This window comes from Castanea sativa, chromosome 9, assembly GCF_040712315.1.
Source record: "Castanea sativa cultivar Marrone di Chiusa Pesio chromosome 9, ASM4071231v1".
NCBI lineage: Eukaryota > Viridiplantae > Streptophyta > Magnoliopsida > Fagales > Fagaceae > Castanea > Castanea sativa.
In genome coordinates, this window is record NC_134021.1 from 21831486 (window position 1) to 21850209 (window position 18724).

Sequence of the window (18724 nt, forward strand, 5' to 3'; positions counted from 1 at the left end):
GGATCCAGATTGAGATTTTGACAACCATAGCTATGGCCATCCTTACAATTTGTTTTCACATAAAAAGCCAGGCACCTTTCGTGTTAGAGGGAAAAAATGGTCTCTTATTATGTTAGGTTGTTAAACGTTTGTTGATTTAGTTATTTATAGGGATGTGGAGTTGACAGAGAAGCTAGATTATTCATCTGTTGTGGCCTTACTTGGGTTCAGCCTCATTCTAGCAATATTCCAAGCTTGTAACGGTTTCTGCTCCACTGATTGCATTTGTGACAACACATATCTTGTATCTAAACTTTTATAAACTTGATTATGGTAAAGTATTTTCCAAACAGTCTCCCTCTACTGAATGATGCTCCAGTGACATTATTAATATTAAAAACTATTTGTACTGCTATGTTAGATATGTCATCTTAAACTTCATTGCATAGGGCTTTGTTGCTCTGCCAACATTTTAAAGTTTCCATGATGGCTATATAAGAATGCTTCTTGAAAGTACCTCAATGTTTCACTTTGAGTCAAGTATAGCCGTAAATTTTTTATTTTAGAGGAAAAAATAAAAACTCTAACATGTTGCATGTGCTTTTGGTTATTTATTTATTTTCTAAGATTGTGTTTCATTTTTTTTAGGACCCCACTACTAGATTTTGAAGTATGATGGATATCATTTTTGGACATTATTTTTTACTGCAATTGGCACAACTGGGGGACAACTGTTAGGACATATGTGGAAATTGATATGAACATATATCATTTAGAATTGGCTAATCCTTTGACATAATGCACTTTACTTGTAATTGGGTAGATCTATGATGGTTTAAGTCTTCAAGCAACATAGTGTTCAAGTCAAGAGTTAAAGCCATGCAAATCCATTCAAGAAACAAGTGAAGAAGTGATATATTTTAAAGCTCGACAAATATCTCGACAAATTGTATCTATCGAGGTTTAAAAGGGAATTTTAGCCCGATGCTCGACAAATAACCTATTTATCGACATTTACGAAATTCATATTTTTAGATCTGTTTTTCACGTATATCCAAGCTATTTGTGTAAGGTTTCTTTTCTCACAACCCTAGACATATATAAAGATTATTTTAAGAGCCGTCTAAGGTGATGCAACTTGATGCAAAGTGATTATTCACTCAAATTGTGACCGGAGACAATTTGCCCTAGTTCATCTTTCTCTTGAAGAAGCTGCCGCGTTTGTACGCCATAGAGTTTTGTAACCAAGGAGTTTCTTGATCTTCATCGTGTAAATGAACTAAAGAACTTTACAGCCAACATCTTCTCAAGTTGGTGTGTAAGCTGCGTACTGGGATTCGCGCATCAATTGGTTAGTCAAGTACTAGGAGCCGTGCATTGAAGTGAGAGATTGTCATTACATTACAAGTCCAACTGGGTATTGGGATAAGGGTTCAATTGTAGGTTGGTATAAGGTACTGAGACTCCTTTACTTGTAACCGCTTGTTTTGATAATAGTGGATTCTCAAGAGTGGTGACCTTAAATTCACCCGATTGGGTTTTGCTTCAGTGGTTTTCCCCATTTGTAAACAAATCATCTCTGTCAAATTTAATTTCCGTTGCATCTAGTTATTTGGTAATTTTTTTGTGCTACCACGCGTATTGCATGTTAAATTGACTTAATTAATTTACTTCACCAATTAATTGGTTAATTTACCCAATGGGTCAATACATTCTTGGCCTATCAACAACAGTTTGGACTAATATTTTTGGATAACATATTTGACTTGGACAATTGTTTAGATAGCATAGCTAAAAATTTAGACAATTGATTACTCATCTTGTAGCAATTGTTTTGGAAAATTGTTGTAACTACTGAAGTTACTAAAATATGATGGATTTTGTGTATTAGTAGCTGAGCTTCTAGTTAAATACTACTTATTTACGCAAATGATGAATGTTTTTAATGCAAAGGAAGAAGATACAAATATAAGCCTTCATCAAAGGTGAATGTTAGTTATGAATGGTGTGGCCAACTTGTTTAGCAACTTTCATTTCCATTTTATCAATGTTATAAGATTGAACTCATATTAATAAGTTGGACTTGTTCAGCAACTTCCATTCCATTATACCAATATTAAAAGATCGGGCTCATATCAATAAGTAAAGAAAAATTTACATACATTTGAGATCATTGTAAACTTCAATGGCTATTATCCATCTAAGAATATTATACATAAAAATGAGAGTTTGAACTTGACAAGCAAATAGCACGACTACCTATTTAGAAGTATGCCTTTCACAATAGTTGCAATTCATTTCCACTTTCTAAAAATGTTCAATTCTTCAACAATGTATAAGTATTCACTTCTTCACAAAGTCACAAAAGACAATGGACAATTGACCAAGTCGGGTATTGGAAACTAGCAGTCTTCAACAATAATGCTCTTTAGTTGCAAAAGCCACCAGCTATTTGCAAATGCCCTTTGTAAGGTTAATTTCAACAAAAGAAAATGAAAACTCTAAATCCATCTCCACAGCTATTTGCAAATTGTCCAAATGGGAGGACATGTCAAAATATTCATCCACAATTGTCTTATTCAAAGATGAAATTATAGAAATGAACTTTACCATCACATTTAAAAATATTCATCATTTTCATATATAATTTGTGTTAAACTAGAAGTTACTCAAAATGCAAATATAGAACGTAACATGTTTTTGTAGCTTCATTAATTACAAAAGGTATTCAAAAGAGTTGTTACAAAAGGTATCAACTAACCAAATTGTTAGATATCCCATCTAAAAAGCAACTGTCTAAGTCAAATATGTTGCCCAAAAATACTGTCCACGCATATGACTGTGCAATTTCAATAGAATAGAAGCATCACATCCTTGCACCAATGCCAAATTGAAAGAGATACAGATTAGTTTCAATACCATGTTTCTTCAACTCTTTGTTTCACAAAAGTTAGGATATATATAAAAAAATAATTAAACTTCCTATTTAGCCTATCACATATACAACATGTTTCAAGTTCGTGTTCCCATTTATCTCTTTTTCACACTCAAATGTGTCTTTTCTTTTCTTTTCTTTTTCTTTTTTTAAATTTTATTTTGATGATAAGTAAAAAGAAAAACCATATGTATATGCAAATAAATTAATAAAAAGAAACAAAAAAATATCTCCTTTCCACACTCAAATGTGCCTCTGCCTTTCTTTTTTGGGTGATAACTGATAAGTAAAAAAAACCATTCTGTACTTGCAAAAAAATAAAACTAAAATGAAAAAGAAGATGTGAATAGGTATTAAAGGAAGCAGATAAAAAGAAATAATATCCATTTGCATCGTTAGGTGTCAGAATTGTTGAGTGAGAAAGCAGCGGTTCTAAAAATTGACAGAGGACCTGCGATGCTCGGCAGTGGCTGTGTTTGACAGCAAAATCCTAGTTGAGAGAAAGAACTTCCAATTTCATTGGATGCTTAGCAGTGGCTATGTTTGGCTGCAAAATTTAGGGTTGAGAGAAAGAAAGGAGAAGGAGCACTTGAGAGAGAGCAAAAGGAGAGGGCGAGGGAGCACCTGAAAGACTGAGAGAGAAACAAATGGGTTTTGGAATTTCAGTTTAATATGTGAGGGAGAAAGTGGCGTGGTTTGAAATTTTTTAGGGATAAATTTGTTTTTTTGATTTGATTCGAGACAGGTGTTGATCATTTATTGGTTACGACACACCAAAACAGATGCTAAGTTGGTAATACTGAAACATGGTATGCTTTCTCCTACATATGGGCCACTAGGCTCGGCCACGTCTAAAGACAATTCGATCGGAGGGGAGGGTCGTAAGGAACTACTACTCTCTCGCCAAGCTATTGAACACTCCTCTCTCCTAAAAAAAGCTCCCATGAGTCGGAACCGCAAAGCCAAACCTACAGCCATGTAAGAGTAACAGCCCCCTCCACGATACTCATACCCATCAACTCCTCATCATATGGTAGAAACTCAATATGTTCATCTCGAAGGCAATCAATTTCTATGCATTACTCTGACAAAGTGCATATCGTGACCTTTTCAATACGCTTAATGTCCCAACACCGAGATTCGGGAAATATTTGGTTGTCGTTCTCCTCTATAACCCACCTATTTGGCCTCATAGTGGGAAAATGCTCAAACACCTAGTACACTATGAACCGCCAAAAGCTTATAAAGTTACTCGTACTTTAGCTAGCATATCAACGGATGTAGTTGGAAAAAGTCAAACTCCCCCAATCAATATCCTTAAGAAACATATCCTTGACCAATGAGATCAAATGTAAAGGGATGAAAGTCTTATTATCCCCAAGGAAACAAGCCCCAAGAAAGTACAATAAAAATTGTCAACGAATAGCCTCACTTGATGGCTTATCCAACTTTAAACTCCCTTTCAATTGTCTTAATACAATCTCTTTGAGATACCCAAGAGAATCATCGCCTCTTCTATAGTATTAGGGTCAGTAGGAATTGGACAACCCCCAACGAGATGCCAAGGATAACACTCCAATCGGGAGGAGTGGGGGCCACCTTACAAGTGCAAAGATGGAATGCGACTATCTCTAAAAAGAACCTCTCGTACCAAGCCCCAACCAGGCTATGTCTAAGAGCAATAAAAGAAATACTCAAGAAAGGACCAAAACCAAGGTTGACCAAGAAAGCATGATACTGAGGCAATGCACCACTCATCTTACGATAAAATTCAATCCACCCACCCCACCCAAAAGTGGTTCTTGGTTGATCCTACATAATGAAAGACCATTATTATCCAAGGCATGAGAGTATATCACAAAATACATCCATAGCAAAAGCTAGGGAACGTAAGAAATGATGCAACATGAATGGAAATGCTAATACCTCACTACGGCGAACATGAATCGACTAATGTGTAGCCAAGTTCCTCAAAAGAGAAGTGTCAAGAACTTAAAGTCCGCTTGGTAACCTTGAAGTTTTGGGACCAATTGGCAGATATTGGTACCCTAATTTTGCTACCCTTGCTAGATGCACCGAAAGAAGTCCTCTTCGAGAAACTCTCCTTCCTCTTAAGGTTCTAGTAGCTTTGGCATTGATACGGAGGCAGGTGCGCCACTCAAGAACAACACCACCTCCAGACTCATCACCAATCTCCTCACCAACCCGATGAGTGTACTCCTCAAAACTTATAACCTCATCATCCTTATCAATAGGAGAAATAACCTTAATATAGGGTGCCTTGCCCAACTCCTTTAGAGTTGGACGACGCCAACCCTTGTGGCCGCCTCCACCTCTATGAGTAGACATCCTACAAAATACCAAGTATGGAATACCAACAACTAGTAAGCACGTATGCTTATGAAATAAAAATCTAACATAAAAGAATCATTCAAGATAACAAATCAAATTGTTCAAAATACAATGACAAAGCTCCCCTAGGGCAAAAACTTATTTATAGAATTAAGCTAGAAACTTTAAGATTTGTTAAATTAAAATCAAGACGCCAAAATTGGTGTAGTTCAACTAACTAGCATCTCATAGTGTGTCTACAACATTCAAAATTCATATCCACTTGTTTTATTTCAAAAAATAAATAATAATAATAATTGTAAGGACACGATTTTCAAACCAAGCCCAAAATGTAAGGGATTTTGGCCTAGTGAACCCAGTACAATAAATTTGTAGAGAGTGGGTCAAAGAGCTAGGTTTTAGTGTATGGATAACAGTTAATATGGTTTTGGATGATGAGCCAACAAGAATTGAACCCGGTTTGTGCGAGAAAGTTTGTCCTCGGCACAGTCCAAGGAGCTCTGTTCTAGTATATATTGGATGACAATGGTTATAGGATTTGTTGAGATTGCTACAGTGCTTTCTCTTCTCCTTTTTCCATCCCCTTTTCATGAAGGGTCTCTTCCATTATATAGTTCATTTTGGATGATCTAAATCCTACACTTGTTGATCTTTTGAGCCACCATTTGAGTGCTTATCCCATCAGACACCCTTTTTGGCCTTCTGTGAGTTGTGGTTGTCGAGGTAGCACTATTCAGGAGTCTTTTCCACGTAAATGTGGTTAGAAAGTTAGCTACAGGGCATTCAATGCGGTGTAGCAGCTTTCCCTTAGATATTTTTAAGTCCTTATCCCTATTGTACGTTAATGATGCTCGTTTCTGTCATTAGAACTTCTTGGAAGGTCACTTTGATCATTAGGATCTATACCCGATCTGTGTTTAGCTTATTCGAGGAGATATTCCTCCTCGAACTCGGATTACTCACGATCTTGGCCAAAGCCCCACATTCTCGACCGAAGCCCAAGACCCCACAATAATAATAAATTTAAATAATAAATAAATAAAAACACGACCCACTAGATTTTACTAAAAATAGGACTAGGGCTCCTTAGGTGCATATAACTATTTCTAGGATTAATCTAAAAATTTAACATTCGTCAAAATTGGGACTATGATGACCTACATTTTTCCACCTTTAAAAAAGGACATCCACTCAGATTTTTCTAAAATAGGATTAAGACTTCTTAGGTGTAGAGGCTCATTTCTAGGATTAATATTAACAATTTTTTAAAATTGAGACCCCAGCTTCATATTATAATCAAGAGTAAGGCTTTCCAGGCTTGAAAACCTGCATTTTTTTTTCTTTTTTAAATCTCTACGCTTTTTCTAAATTTTTTTTTAAAAAAGAGAGAGAGAGAGAGAGAGAGAGAGAGAGAGAGAGAGAGAAGATTAATCTAAAACAGGTTTAGCAGGTATGAAGGCCCATATTTTAAAAAAAAAATCAAACATTTTTTAATTAAAAAAAAAGGATGAGATTAAATCTTAAAATCAATCTCTAATTCACATAGAAATCCCTAATAATTTTTGCTGATGCCCATTTTTTATAAAAGAAGCCCAACGATAGAAAAAAGCCTAATAACAAGCAAAAAAGAAAGAAAGTAATGGCAGCAACAATGAGCTATAAAAGCCCAAACAGAAGGGATACCCCTGAAGAATGGGGAGTGGAACACGTTGGCCCATAGGCCATATGAAAGGGCCTGCCATAGAAGGATGGTCCCCTTCAGGGAAAACAGGGACTGGGCCCAAAGAAAGAAAAAGAAAGAAAGAAAGAAAGTCCAACAAGTCAGCCTGTCAAAAATCAGCAGCAGCAAAATCCACTAACCCAAGAAGAGGCAAAATGGAGCAAGCCTAGTAAGTCCATACTGTTTTTCATAAGGGACAACGATGAAAGAGATTCAGACTTAATAGAGGAGCGGAACAAGAAAAAGCTAAGTAGTAGCAGTAGAAATAGCATGGGAGAGGAAGAAAAAAAAAAGATGAAGTAATAAGACAACCACACTATGGCCGTAGCGCCATCAACTTGTACTCAACCAATGTAAGGGAGGTCGGCTCACTTTCAAGAGACTTACAGAGGGTGTGGTTTGGTCGAGGGGGAAAAATGCCTATTTTCAGTATCGAGTCAAGGCTTCTTTTGGGAGGTGCACGGCTGTGAAGGCATCTTTACCCAAAATAGGTAGTAAATGACTGAGACTACTTGATGCATGCCAGAAAAATAGGTAGAGAGAGACCCAAAGCTTTACCCGTTGAAAAGAGAGAAAGATTCACAGCAGAATCAAACGGATAAGAATTTGTCATGGGATGGATTATCGAAGAGAGAAAACACTAGGCATGCCGAGGTGTAGTGGAGGCCAAATAGCCAGCAAGGTAGTGGCCAGCTCTGAGGAGGTGTTCATAATGTAGTAAAAATGTAAGGACCAAAATGATATCACTTTTTGATTTTAGGAACTAAATGTAGTAAAATTAAAAGTATGGACTAAAATGGGAATAAGGACAAAATGTAGGTACCAAAAAGGCATTTCTTTCTCTTTTCTCTTTTTTCTCTATTTGCTCTTTCTTCTCGTGACTTAAACTCTCAAAAAAAAAAAGTGTAGAGATCAGCAACGGCGTGGAGCATTGGTGTTTTGGGTTGCTAAGTTTTGTGGGCTCGTGAGTTTCCTGTTGGTGTTTTTTTGGCGTTGGTGAAATTTAGGTGTTCTGATCTGGGTTTATGCTCATATAGCTTTATGTTTGATATAGATGTGGGCCAAGGCTGTGGTAGAGGTGCCATGGTGATTGTTTTAGGTTGTAGGTTTGGTGGTTGTGGATTGAAGAGCCAAGAGGCACTGCAAGAGCCAGGAGGCACTGCAAGAGCCAGGAGGCGCTTCTTCCTCATTAATTTACTAGTTTTCACTATCGCATTTTAGCGTAGGTACAAGAGCCAGGAGACACTGCAAGTAAAAATCTTGTTTAGCAAAATTGAAATAGTACAAGTAGCTGTGACATCCATTGCAGGTTTTGGCTTACTGCAATGGCCAAAAATTATTGAAGCTAACTTACTAACTTTTTATTGAAGTTATTACGAACTTGTCTACTTCAAACGTAACAGAATTTCCCTTAACATCTATAATTTTTAGGCATTAGCAATGATTAACTCGACTTGGTTATCAAAAACTTGACGTTTTTTCCTCCATGTACATAGTATGCAAAAACATATGCAGCAATAATTAGAGCAATATGCCATGTATCATGATAGAAATCAGCGGAGAACCAAAAAAGCAGATTTAAACATTGGCATAAGAAAATGAGCCCTCAACTTAAAATCTCATATAAACATATATAATGGGTCCTTGTTCCCTACTCCCCAAGTACATAACAAACCAGAAACAAACTTGAGATTGAGTAATGCTAAAATGATTAACCTACAGCTACTGGAAAAGGAACAATCCACACTACTTTTTGCGAGAGACAGGCAAACAGGAGTGCAGGCATTTATGCATTCATTCAATACTCTCCCACAATGAAAAACTCCATACATCAATTCAATACCAAGTACACCAACATCACATTACATGCCATCAACTTCCTCCTCTTCCTCCTCCTCGTACTCATCCTCATCAGCAGTGGCATCCTGGTATTGCTGATACTCAGAAACCAGATCGTTCATGTTACTCTCAGCCTCAGTGAATTCCATCTCATCCATACCTTCCCCTGTATACCAATGCAAGAAAGCCTTTCTCCTGAACATAGCAGTGAACTGCTCGCTCACACGACGGAACATTTCCTGGATAGAGGTTGAGTTACCAATAAAAGTGGAGGCCATTTTCAAGCCCGTTGGTGGGATATCACAGACAGTGGATTTAACATTGTTGGGAATCCACTCCACAAAGTAAGAGGAGTTCTTGTTCTGCACATTGATCATTTGCTCATCCACCTCCTTGGTGCTCATTTTGCCACGGAACATGGCTGAGGCAGTGAGATAGCGGCCATGTCGTGGGTCAGCAGCACACATCATGTTCTTTGCATCCCACATTTGCTGGGTGAGCTCTGGGACAGTAAGTGCTCTGTACTGCTGGGAACCTCTGGAGGTTAGAGGAGCAAAACCCACCATAAAAAAGTGGAGCCTGGGGAAGGGGATTAAATTCACAGCAAGCTTTCTAAGGTCTGAGTTAAGCTGCCCAGGGAATCTCAAACAGCATGTCACTCCAGACATTGTTGCGGATATCAAATGGTTCAGATCTCCAACTGCACCAACCCAAAAAAATCACACTCAGTAACCTAATTCATATTAAATTACTAACCATCCCAGAAGCTTAAATCAACCAATGAAATCTTAAACTTTTTAAAGTGGGATGTTCCTTAATAAGTAGGATCTAGTAGAGTAGAAGCGTGATTCAAACTCAGAACCACCTATTCAAGTAACAAGTTGAACTACAAATTGATCCCAAAATCTTACACTGATAAAAATTAGTGAATTTAATCACTTAACCGTCACACAAAAAGGAAGCATATCCATTTCACTTGAAATGTAAAGAGTCCATTCCACCATTAATATTGTATTTCTTAGATTCAACATTTTAAATGAGACACTAAATCTACCATTAGGTTTGTAATATTCAATCTAAACTATCAAATTGATCCATTTCAAATGTAGACATCATAATACCAGTTTCACACACAAACACAAAACCCACATAAAGGAAAAGAGATCTTTGATTAGCAAATGGTAATTAGCAATTGGGGGGGTATCAGATCTTACAGCTTGGGGTAGTGAGCTTGAGTGTGCGGAAGCAAATGTCGTAAAGAGCTTCATTATCAAGAACCATACACTCATCAGCGTTCTCAACGAGTTGGTGAACAGACAAGGTTGCATTGTAAGGCTCAACAACAGTGTCTGACACTTTTGGAGATGGAAAAACCGAGAAAGTAAGCATCATCCGATCTGGGTATTCCTCTCTAATCTTTGAGATCAAAAGGGTACCCATTCCAGACCCAGTTCCTCCTCCTAGTGAGTGACACACTTGAAACCCTGCAAAACCCACAACCCAAAATCACAAACCAAACACAAAAAACAAAACTGTATATTCTTAAAAAAAAAAAAAAAACACAGAGAAGCAAAAAACCAGACCTTGCAAGCAATCACAGTTCTCAGCCTCTTTACGAACCACATCGAGAACCGAATCGATGAGTTCAGCTCCTTCAGTGTAATGGCCTTTGGCCCAGTTGTTACCAGCACCAGATTGGCCGAAAACGAAGTTGTCGGGCCTGAAGATCTGGCCGTAGGTACCAGATCTGATGCTGTCCATGGTACCAGGCTCCAGATCCATGAGAACAGCACGAGGAACGTAGCGACCGCAGCTTGCTTCATTGTAGTAAACGTTGATTCTCTCGAGCTGTAGATCTGAGTCTCCCTGGTACTTCCCAGTTGGATCTATGCCGTGTTCGGCACACACCACTTCCCAGAACTTCGCTCCGATCTGGTTCCCACATTGCCCACCTTGGATGTGAAGAATCTCACGCATTTTCTCTTTTTCTTTGGAATTCAAGTTCTTGGTAAAAAGTTTTCCTCGAACAAGAGAACAATAAAAGTAAAAGCAGAGAGTGAGTGAGAGAGAGAGAGAGAGTGTGTTTTTTGTGAGAAATGGATGGAAGTGTGGGGACGGAGAAGAAGGGTCTTTATAGAAAGTGTAGTCTACGTCTCTACCGGCTCAATTATTTTCTTTCTTTTTTTTATTTATTATTTATTTTTTAAAATTTTGGGTTTGAATGAGAAGCGGGAGTGAGAAAAGAAAATGATTTGCGTGGAATCTTAAACGGAGTTGAAAGTAACGGTCGGATTGAGCTGGATGGTTTTTTTTTTTTTTTTTTTTTTTTACGTTTTAGTTTTACTAACAATTTTTGAAATTTGAATTTTGTGAAAGACAGCTGGTTGGAGATGGGACATAGGGTTTCATTAATATGTTTTTTGTTGTGTTGGGGAAAAGGACAGAGGGAGCCTCGTAATACAGAGCTGGCGTCTTTTTCTTTTCTCTCAATTGAAAATTTGAAATTTTAAAATTAAAAAAAAAAAAGTCATTAGTCAAAAAGGAAACTAGTACTGTTATTGAAATTAAAAAAGAGGGTGGGGCCAACTCATAATAATGTTACCATTTAAAACAAAATTTATAACAATTTAATAATATTTTTAAATTAGTATTAAAAAATTATAAATTTCTTACCCTGGCAAGCTTATGTGTGAGATGTTAGGCTACTCTGTATTTTTTTTTTTAATAGTTATGAACTTTTGTTATGTTTCCAACATTACTCATAAACAAAATATAACATTGTTGTAATGTGACTATGAACACCTAATCATGTAACCTTTGGTACCTCTAGCTAAAAAGGAGTTTCAAGAGTTCATTTGCATTATATTTGGTTATGGTGAAAAGTAAGAGCATGGAAGATAGGGAAAAGAAAAGTGAGAGAAAATTGTGATTTGTCATTATTTGGTTAGAATAAAAAAAGGGGGAAAAAAAATGAGTTGGGTATAATTTTCACCCAGATTCACCATTTTTTCTCTCTCCGAAATAAGGGGGAAAAGAGAAAGTAAAATAGCATTGCAAAGAAAAATGCAAAAAAAAAAAAAAAACCCTCCACTTTTTCATTTTTATATAATGTTTTGCTTGATTGGAAGTGAAAAAATGGGTGAAAGGAAAAATTGTGAGAGCATAGAAAAGCAATGAGATAAAAAAAAAAATTAGTTTTCCCTCATGTGTTTGGTTAAGAGGATGGGAAAGTGGATGGATAAAAAACTTTTTTTTATTAAAAAAAATAGAGAATAAATAATGTAATTTATATAAATTTACTCTTGTGTCTCTATTACATAATAAGGGGAAAAAAACACATAACAACAATAATAGCACACACACAATGGAGGGAAGACAAAGGGGGGGATGGCATTTTTTTTTTGTAGGCCCAAGGAACAAACATTCAGGCTTCATTTGAGAGTTCATAAGGGAATGGAATAGAATGATCATAAGAGAATGGAAATGAATGGAATGCATTTAAGCAAAGTAAAAGAATGGAATGAAATTAAGTAACCTTGATTGGATGACTTAAAATAAAAGAATAGAATAAAATGAAAATGAATGGAATATAAGTAATCTTGTTTAGGAGCAACATAAAGGGAATGGAATGGAATCATTTTATGATAATACTACTATTAGACCGTTATTTTAAAATAAATGGTTGAATATATAAGGATATTCTGAGAGTTTTATTAAAAAATTCATTATATCTAATTTCATTCTCTCTCATTTCTTTTAATTTCGGGGGGAATGAAAATTTGAGATTTTAGGAGAATAAAGAGGAATGAAGGTCCTTCCTATCCATTCTCTCTCACTTAAACTCTCAAATAAGGGAATTGATAAATATTCTAAAATGATTCTTTTCATACATTTCTATTTCATTCCATTACCTCCTCCCAAACAAGGGCTTAGGCCCCACCAAAATCTCATCCTCTTTTCCCTCGACCAAACAACATTCTTACCTAAAATCCCTATATTTTATCCTCCTCATTTTCTATTCCCCCTCAAATCACCCTAACCAAACAGGGGCTTAATAATAAGGGTATAATAGAAATTTACTATTTATCCTTCTACTTCTCCATCTGCTTTACCAAACTCACATGGTGGAAAATGCACATAGTTTTATCCTCCCACTTTCTATCCTTTCAAGTTTCAACATTTTTTATCATCCCACTCTTCCATAACCAATCATAACCCTAGTAATAAAATATGTAATTCAAAGATCTTGGATTGAACACTGTATATACTAGGACCTGATTAAACATCATCCAATTCAATCACTATTTTGTTCCATAACAGATCTATCTTACGCAAACTCAATAATCTTAGGTAGAGTGATGGATTTCCCCATCAGAAATTCAACTCAGACAAACCCATTTGAAAGTATTGTTATTTGGATTCGGTTAATGTGTGTCCTATGGGCATACATTAAGGCATCTATTTTTGAAAATATTTTATGGAAAATTGAAAAAGTTCTAAAACTTTTTTAATTCTTGATAAATTTTTTTTAAAAAATAGTATACTATTGTGTACCCTTAGGAGTTAGGGCACATCTTAATAAAATCCTTGTTATTTTCCATCTTCTCCCTTCACATTGAGCAACCGTTATTTGTTGTGTGTTGCTGACTTGCTGTTTTTCATAGATCTAGGCTATCTAGCAAGTTGTCCACCAAATTTGGCAAAATCTAAGACTAGAGCTAGCGAGTCTCCATCAGACATGTCAACCCTACCATAATGCAATGACTCCACCTATTTTGAGGTAATTTTGATCAATCCAATTGTTGGAACTTCCACATCGTGGTGGTTGTGATCCGTGTACCCACCATTGTCAACAAGTTGGGCTAATTTTAGACCGGGCACTACTAGGTCGATTACCACGTTAACCCCAACCCATAGACAACCTAATCTACACCAAAAAGAAGCTCATTGTATATTAAACAAGTGGTAAATAGTAGTAATAATAATGATATGAGGCGTCATTCATAAGTTTTAAATCATTTTATATTTTTTTACCCAAAAAAAATCATTTTAAAATCTTTTAAAGAAGTAAAAATAAAAACTCTATTTAAAATGCATTTCACAATTTTCATATTAAAAATTTTCAAATCCATACCAGTGCTCTGACTTGACCAATCATTCCACATCCATCATCCCTCTCCCCCCCCCCCCCCTTTTTTTGTGATGAAACCATTATCCCTCTTAAATTATAAACGAGTAATGTTAGGTCGAACTGCTAGTTCTTGTATGAGAACCTTTATGGACCTTTTGCCTGGCTTTGACAAGCCAAGTTCATAGGGGAATTTGTATAATTTTTTGAGTACATCTGTTCAGTTTGTAGTTACAGATTCATGTTATTGTATTGATTCATTTTGAACAACCATTACACACTTTATCGTCCATCTAACCACGAAGATTTAGATTTTTCAGGATTCTCGTAAATTAAATAAAAGTTCATATTAAAGGACAAACAAGAAGCTAGCATGTAAAAAAAGAACAAAGGCCCCACTTAACTTACATATATATATTACTAGTATTATACATCAATTACAAAAAGCTAGCATGTGCAGAATCTGCAGGTGCACATACCAAATTGATAACAATGCTGCAGCATGTGAAGAAGCACATGTTGAGTAAAACTCAAGATACAAAAGCTCAGATGAAAAATACAGCCTGGAAAACCAGTATCAGAACGAGCACATGGTGCTTCAAAAACATGAAGCCATGCCCATACACAATCAAAGATGAGCTTTATACGTATTTTAATTGTAAAGTTCACGTGACACCAATGGCCTTAGTTACACTCTAACATTGTTCCAGAGTCAAGTCTTTTTTATAATGGCACATGTAAAGCTCAGGTACGGAATGCCGTGGCCATGTGTAGGATACAAATAAGAAATATAGTTAACGAGAACCAATTCTTCTTTCCTGGTGGTCCAAAAATAACAGGTTGTTGCAAGCAAAAGTAGTTGGTGTAGAGAAATGAATCAGAATAAGATAATGTACTTAATAAACACTAGTCAAGAAACTTGAACGGCGCAATTTCCATTTATATCTTATAGAGGTTTGCACTACTAAAAAACGAACACTTTACGGGTTAGCACTTGACAGTTGCAGCATTTCAACTAACAAACTTTTCTTCTAACTCACTAATCTTTCTTTGGATGGGACTCTCTTCCAAGTTCAAACTCAGGGATGTGAAGAGAGAGAGAGAGTGAGATAGTGTTTACAGAATTACAGTGCAGTCAACCCCATCTTTACACCAGAACACATTGGCAGAAATAAGTGAAGCTTTACCAACAAAATTGTTTGGAAAACCTAATAAGTACACCAGGTAACCATATCTGTAAATGCGATAAAAGTAATATTGATTCTAATACAAACTGCTCCAACTGATATGGTTCTAGATTATGATATACTGACATTTGCAAAATACAAGAATATAACAGGGACCTGTAAAACTCTTTAAAAACAAATCAAACAGGGGAAAAAGAATTTGTAGAAGAAAATAGCAATGACAATAATATTATTTTAAAATCACTGGATCTCAGAATGTTATTATTATCTTCAATTCCATTTAGGAAATTACAGATAGATAACGCAGTTTCTAAACATCATTGATCCAATGATGGTACATTTGTGCCAATAGATGTGCTTGAAAAAACATCAATTTAACAAACGTCTTGCGAAAGATTATAAATGAGAAAAATATTCATAATACAAAGGTAAGTCTCTGGTATGGATCAATCCTCACCCTCTTCTTTTTTGGGGGGTGGGGGGGGGGGGGGGTGTTGGTAAGTGGAGAAGCTTCTTTCCAAAAGCCAAACCATCAATTGAATCTGCCGAAAATGATTCTTCAGCTGATTATGTATTTATGTATCACGCAATCCTACTTAAGTACTAACATTAGTTACAACCAAATAAGGGTTAGAGAAAGTGCAAGATATCAGGCCAATATATGATGGGCTTCATCCCTTTTCACATATTTGAGGGATATAGATCCAACCCAATTAAGTCAGCCTAGAAAGTACAACACTGGACATTTCCCCAATAAGTCTTTCATTTTATATGGAAGAAATTATTCAAATATTTCTTTTTACATTTTTATCACAAATCTTGGAGATCCATCTCCAGGTCTTCCTTTCATCTTCTAAGGAGAAGATTGGTGATAAAAATGACTTAACAGTTAACACTCAAGTTTGTGATCGACTTCATTAAAATCTAACTTCAACTCGTTTCATATAAAATGTAGAGATATAATGCAGAGTGCATACACAGAAATTCAGTCTCGCAACCACCACAATAAGGTTGAGATAGAAACTTAATTTGTGACTTTATATATATAAAAAATTAGACATATTTGCTGCAGCCTAGTAGTAATCAGTAACTACTAGTACTTGAGCTGAAGACAGATAAATGTTAATATGTCATGAATGTCTTGTGATATGGTGGAGTCAATAGCAAAGGCAAACTTTGAAAGGAAATGGGTTGGGATTGAGTTGCTTTAAATAAAGAATAAAGAGAAACAACACTTCAAGATAACTAATGGAAACTCAGTGTAAAACTGAGAGGTTTAGAAAAAGAAAAAAAAACAATCAAAAGACCCCTTCACAAATGCATAGGAGCTGATATTTATGATAGCAGGCTCAGGTACCACTTTAGACTTTACAGTTTGTTCTAACTACTTTCTAATTAATCAGCCAAGATGCTTTCTTGCTTGTGCTGCTAGTAAAAGTGCAACCATAGAGTGATAATTACAAAGGCTAACTGTTTGAACAATAATGCACTGCATGAAATTTTGAGAGAAGAAGAGAGATGGATGAAACTTAAATCAACAGAGATTTGACATTCGCTAAATGTATTATTAAACAATGCATCAATTAAACAGAGATGGGGTTCTTTAACAAGTTCTAAACACACCCCAGAAAAATACTCAGATGCTTTGGCAGAATTGATTAAACTTACAACAACTACAATGCCAAAGGATAAGAAAATTGCCCACTCCCTAACTTGCAACTCAATAGAAAATACTATCACAAACAAACATAGGAGCGACAAAATTTAAGGCAAGTATGATACAAATTTAAACAATAGCAAGTCTATAGCCACAATGAATGCATTGAAATGTGAAAAAAAAAATGATTAAGAAATGCACAGAGGATCTCAGGTAAATTATAATTATCTTCAACCCCTCTACGGAAATTGCAGAAAGATAACGCAGTTTTTTACTAACATCAGTGATCCATTCAGGTTAAGCAAAATATGCAAAACCCATAAAAACAGAAATAAGAATTCAAATATAAGTATATAGCCAAAAACAAATCAAAAATCCTTTTTTTTTTTTTGTTATGCATCTCAGATAGAAATTTCCCCATAATTTTCTTCACAAGCAATCAAAGTGCAAGGATAACAATGGAATCTACTCATCACTGATGCCCAAATCAGGGAAATAAAATTCAAATAAAATAAAAACGAAAAATAAATCTACAAGTCGTAAAAACAATTATTCATAGGCGAAAATATTAACCTTAAAAAGAAAGACAAAGATGGCATAATATATATACCTCCATTCTTATTGTTCAACCTAGCTAGGACAGATACATATAGCGATATACTGATGTGAAAAAGAGGTTTAGACAAAGCACATATAGCGAGCATTTTAGCTTCAGAAGTGCTATTTTCTGAGGTTACGGAGAACAGGGGTTAGAGTTTGTTTATGAGACCAAAAGGAGGAGCAAGAGAAGGGAAAACGAGAGAGAACGCTAATGAGAGGCATGGCGGTGGGGGCTTTTAAAAACTGGATTTTCTGCTTGGTTGGGGAAACCCTAGGGCGTGTTTCCTCTATTTATTTATTTCTGGCGTAAATGCCTTCTTTTTTTCTTTTTCTTTTTTGTTCCTATATTTTAACCTTTTTTTTATTTTAGTTTTTATATTTTATATTTATTATTTTTAGTTCCTAAACCAATTATTGCGTCTCATTTTAATCATTTTTGTCAGTCAACTACCAACAAAGATTGACGTGGCTGACTGAACGAATAAAAAAATAATATAAAATGCCACATCAGTATCTAATTTTTTTTTAAAATAATTTATCAATTTAACTAAAAAAAAAATAGAATTAAAAATAATAAAATACATCAATTTAGATCTAATTCATCCTGAACAAGAACACGTTAAACATGAAACCAAGAAAGTAAGAACACAAGCCCAGAACCAAACACAAACTTAAAACACTGAGAATGAGAAAAAACAGAGAAGTCAAATTCAGAAAATCATACACAAACCCATCAAGAACACATAAGAGCACAAACCCAAAAACATCACACAAACCCAAAAATCAAACATGGAAAAATCAAATCCGCATCATCTTAAACATGAACAAGAAATTAAACACGAACACATTAAACATTTGAACAAGAAGACAAACCCAAAAAATTTAAAACTCAAAAAATTAGCATTGGATCCATATCAACAAAAATTTAACAAGAACAAATCCGAAAAATCAAACCTCCACACTACCAAAGCATCAAACACAATACTCAAATCCAAAATTGTTAACCCCCAAACACAAAAATACTAAACCTCCAAACCCACAGATCCAAAACCTCCAAACCCACCGATCTGAAACCTCCAAACCCACTAGATCCACCACCTCTGATCTCTACCTCTGTTTCATTACAAGGAACCCAGGCCGAAGCTCCTCAAGCTTTAATCCTTCATTGTTGACCACGATAGCCACGAACGACAGTGAGTCCTTTCTGGGCTTGGTCTATGGGTTTCACATCAATGGACCTAGCCGATCCAAACCCAAAAAACCTAGATCTACCCATCACCTGCAACGAGAGCGAGGACGAGTTCGCCGTTGCAAAAGAACTTGTTGC

General features: G+C 35.7%; 1 protein-coding gene, 1 long non-coding RNA gene and 3 other non-coding genes across 5 annotated transcripts; all 5 read right to left on the reverse strand.

The window, feature by feature from the left end:
• Positions 1–8577: 8577 nt before the first annotated feature.
• LOC142611205 (tubulin beta-8 chain-like) lies at positions 8578–10930 on the reverse strand. Its single transcript, XM_075783254.1, has 3 exons — positions 10409–10930; positions 10040–10309; positions 8578–9525 (listed from the first exon to the last, which is right to left on the reverse strand). The coding sequence occupies exons 1-3, from the start codon at positions 10800–10802 to the stop codon at positions 8849–8851; spliced, it is 1341 nt and encodes a 446-aa protein (XP_075639369.1). The 5' UTR covers positions 10803–10930; the 3' UTR covers positions 8578–8848.
• A 3399-nt stretch (positions 10931–14329) lies between these two features.
• LOC142609450 (uncharacterized) lies at positions 14330–17689 on the reverse strand. The gene is made up of 2 exons (XR_012839608.1): positions 17408–17689; positions 14330–15161 (listed from the first exon to the last, which is right to left on the reverse strand). It is a non-coding gene; the product is annotated as an uncharacterized LOC142609450 (long non-coding RNA).
• Positions 15383–15470, reverse strand: LOC142611482 (small nucleolar RNA snoR27). Its single transcript, XR_012840064.1, has one exon. It is a non-coding gene; the product is annotated as a small nucleolar RNA snoR27 (small nucleolar RNA).
• On the reverse strand, positions 16999–17090 carry LOC142611483 (small nucleolar RNA snoR27). Its single transcript, XR_012840065.1, has one exon. It is a non-coding gene; the product is annotated as a small nucleolar RNA snoR27 (small nucleolar RNA).
• LOC142611480 (small nucleolar RNA snoR26) lies at positions 17192–17282 on the reverse strand. Its single transcript, XR_012840063.1, has one exon. It is a non-coding gene; the product is annotated as a small nucleolar RNA snoR26 (small nucleolar RNA).
• Positions 17690–18724: the final 1035 nt, after the last annotated feature.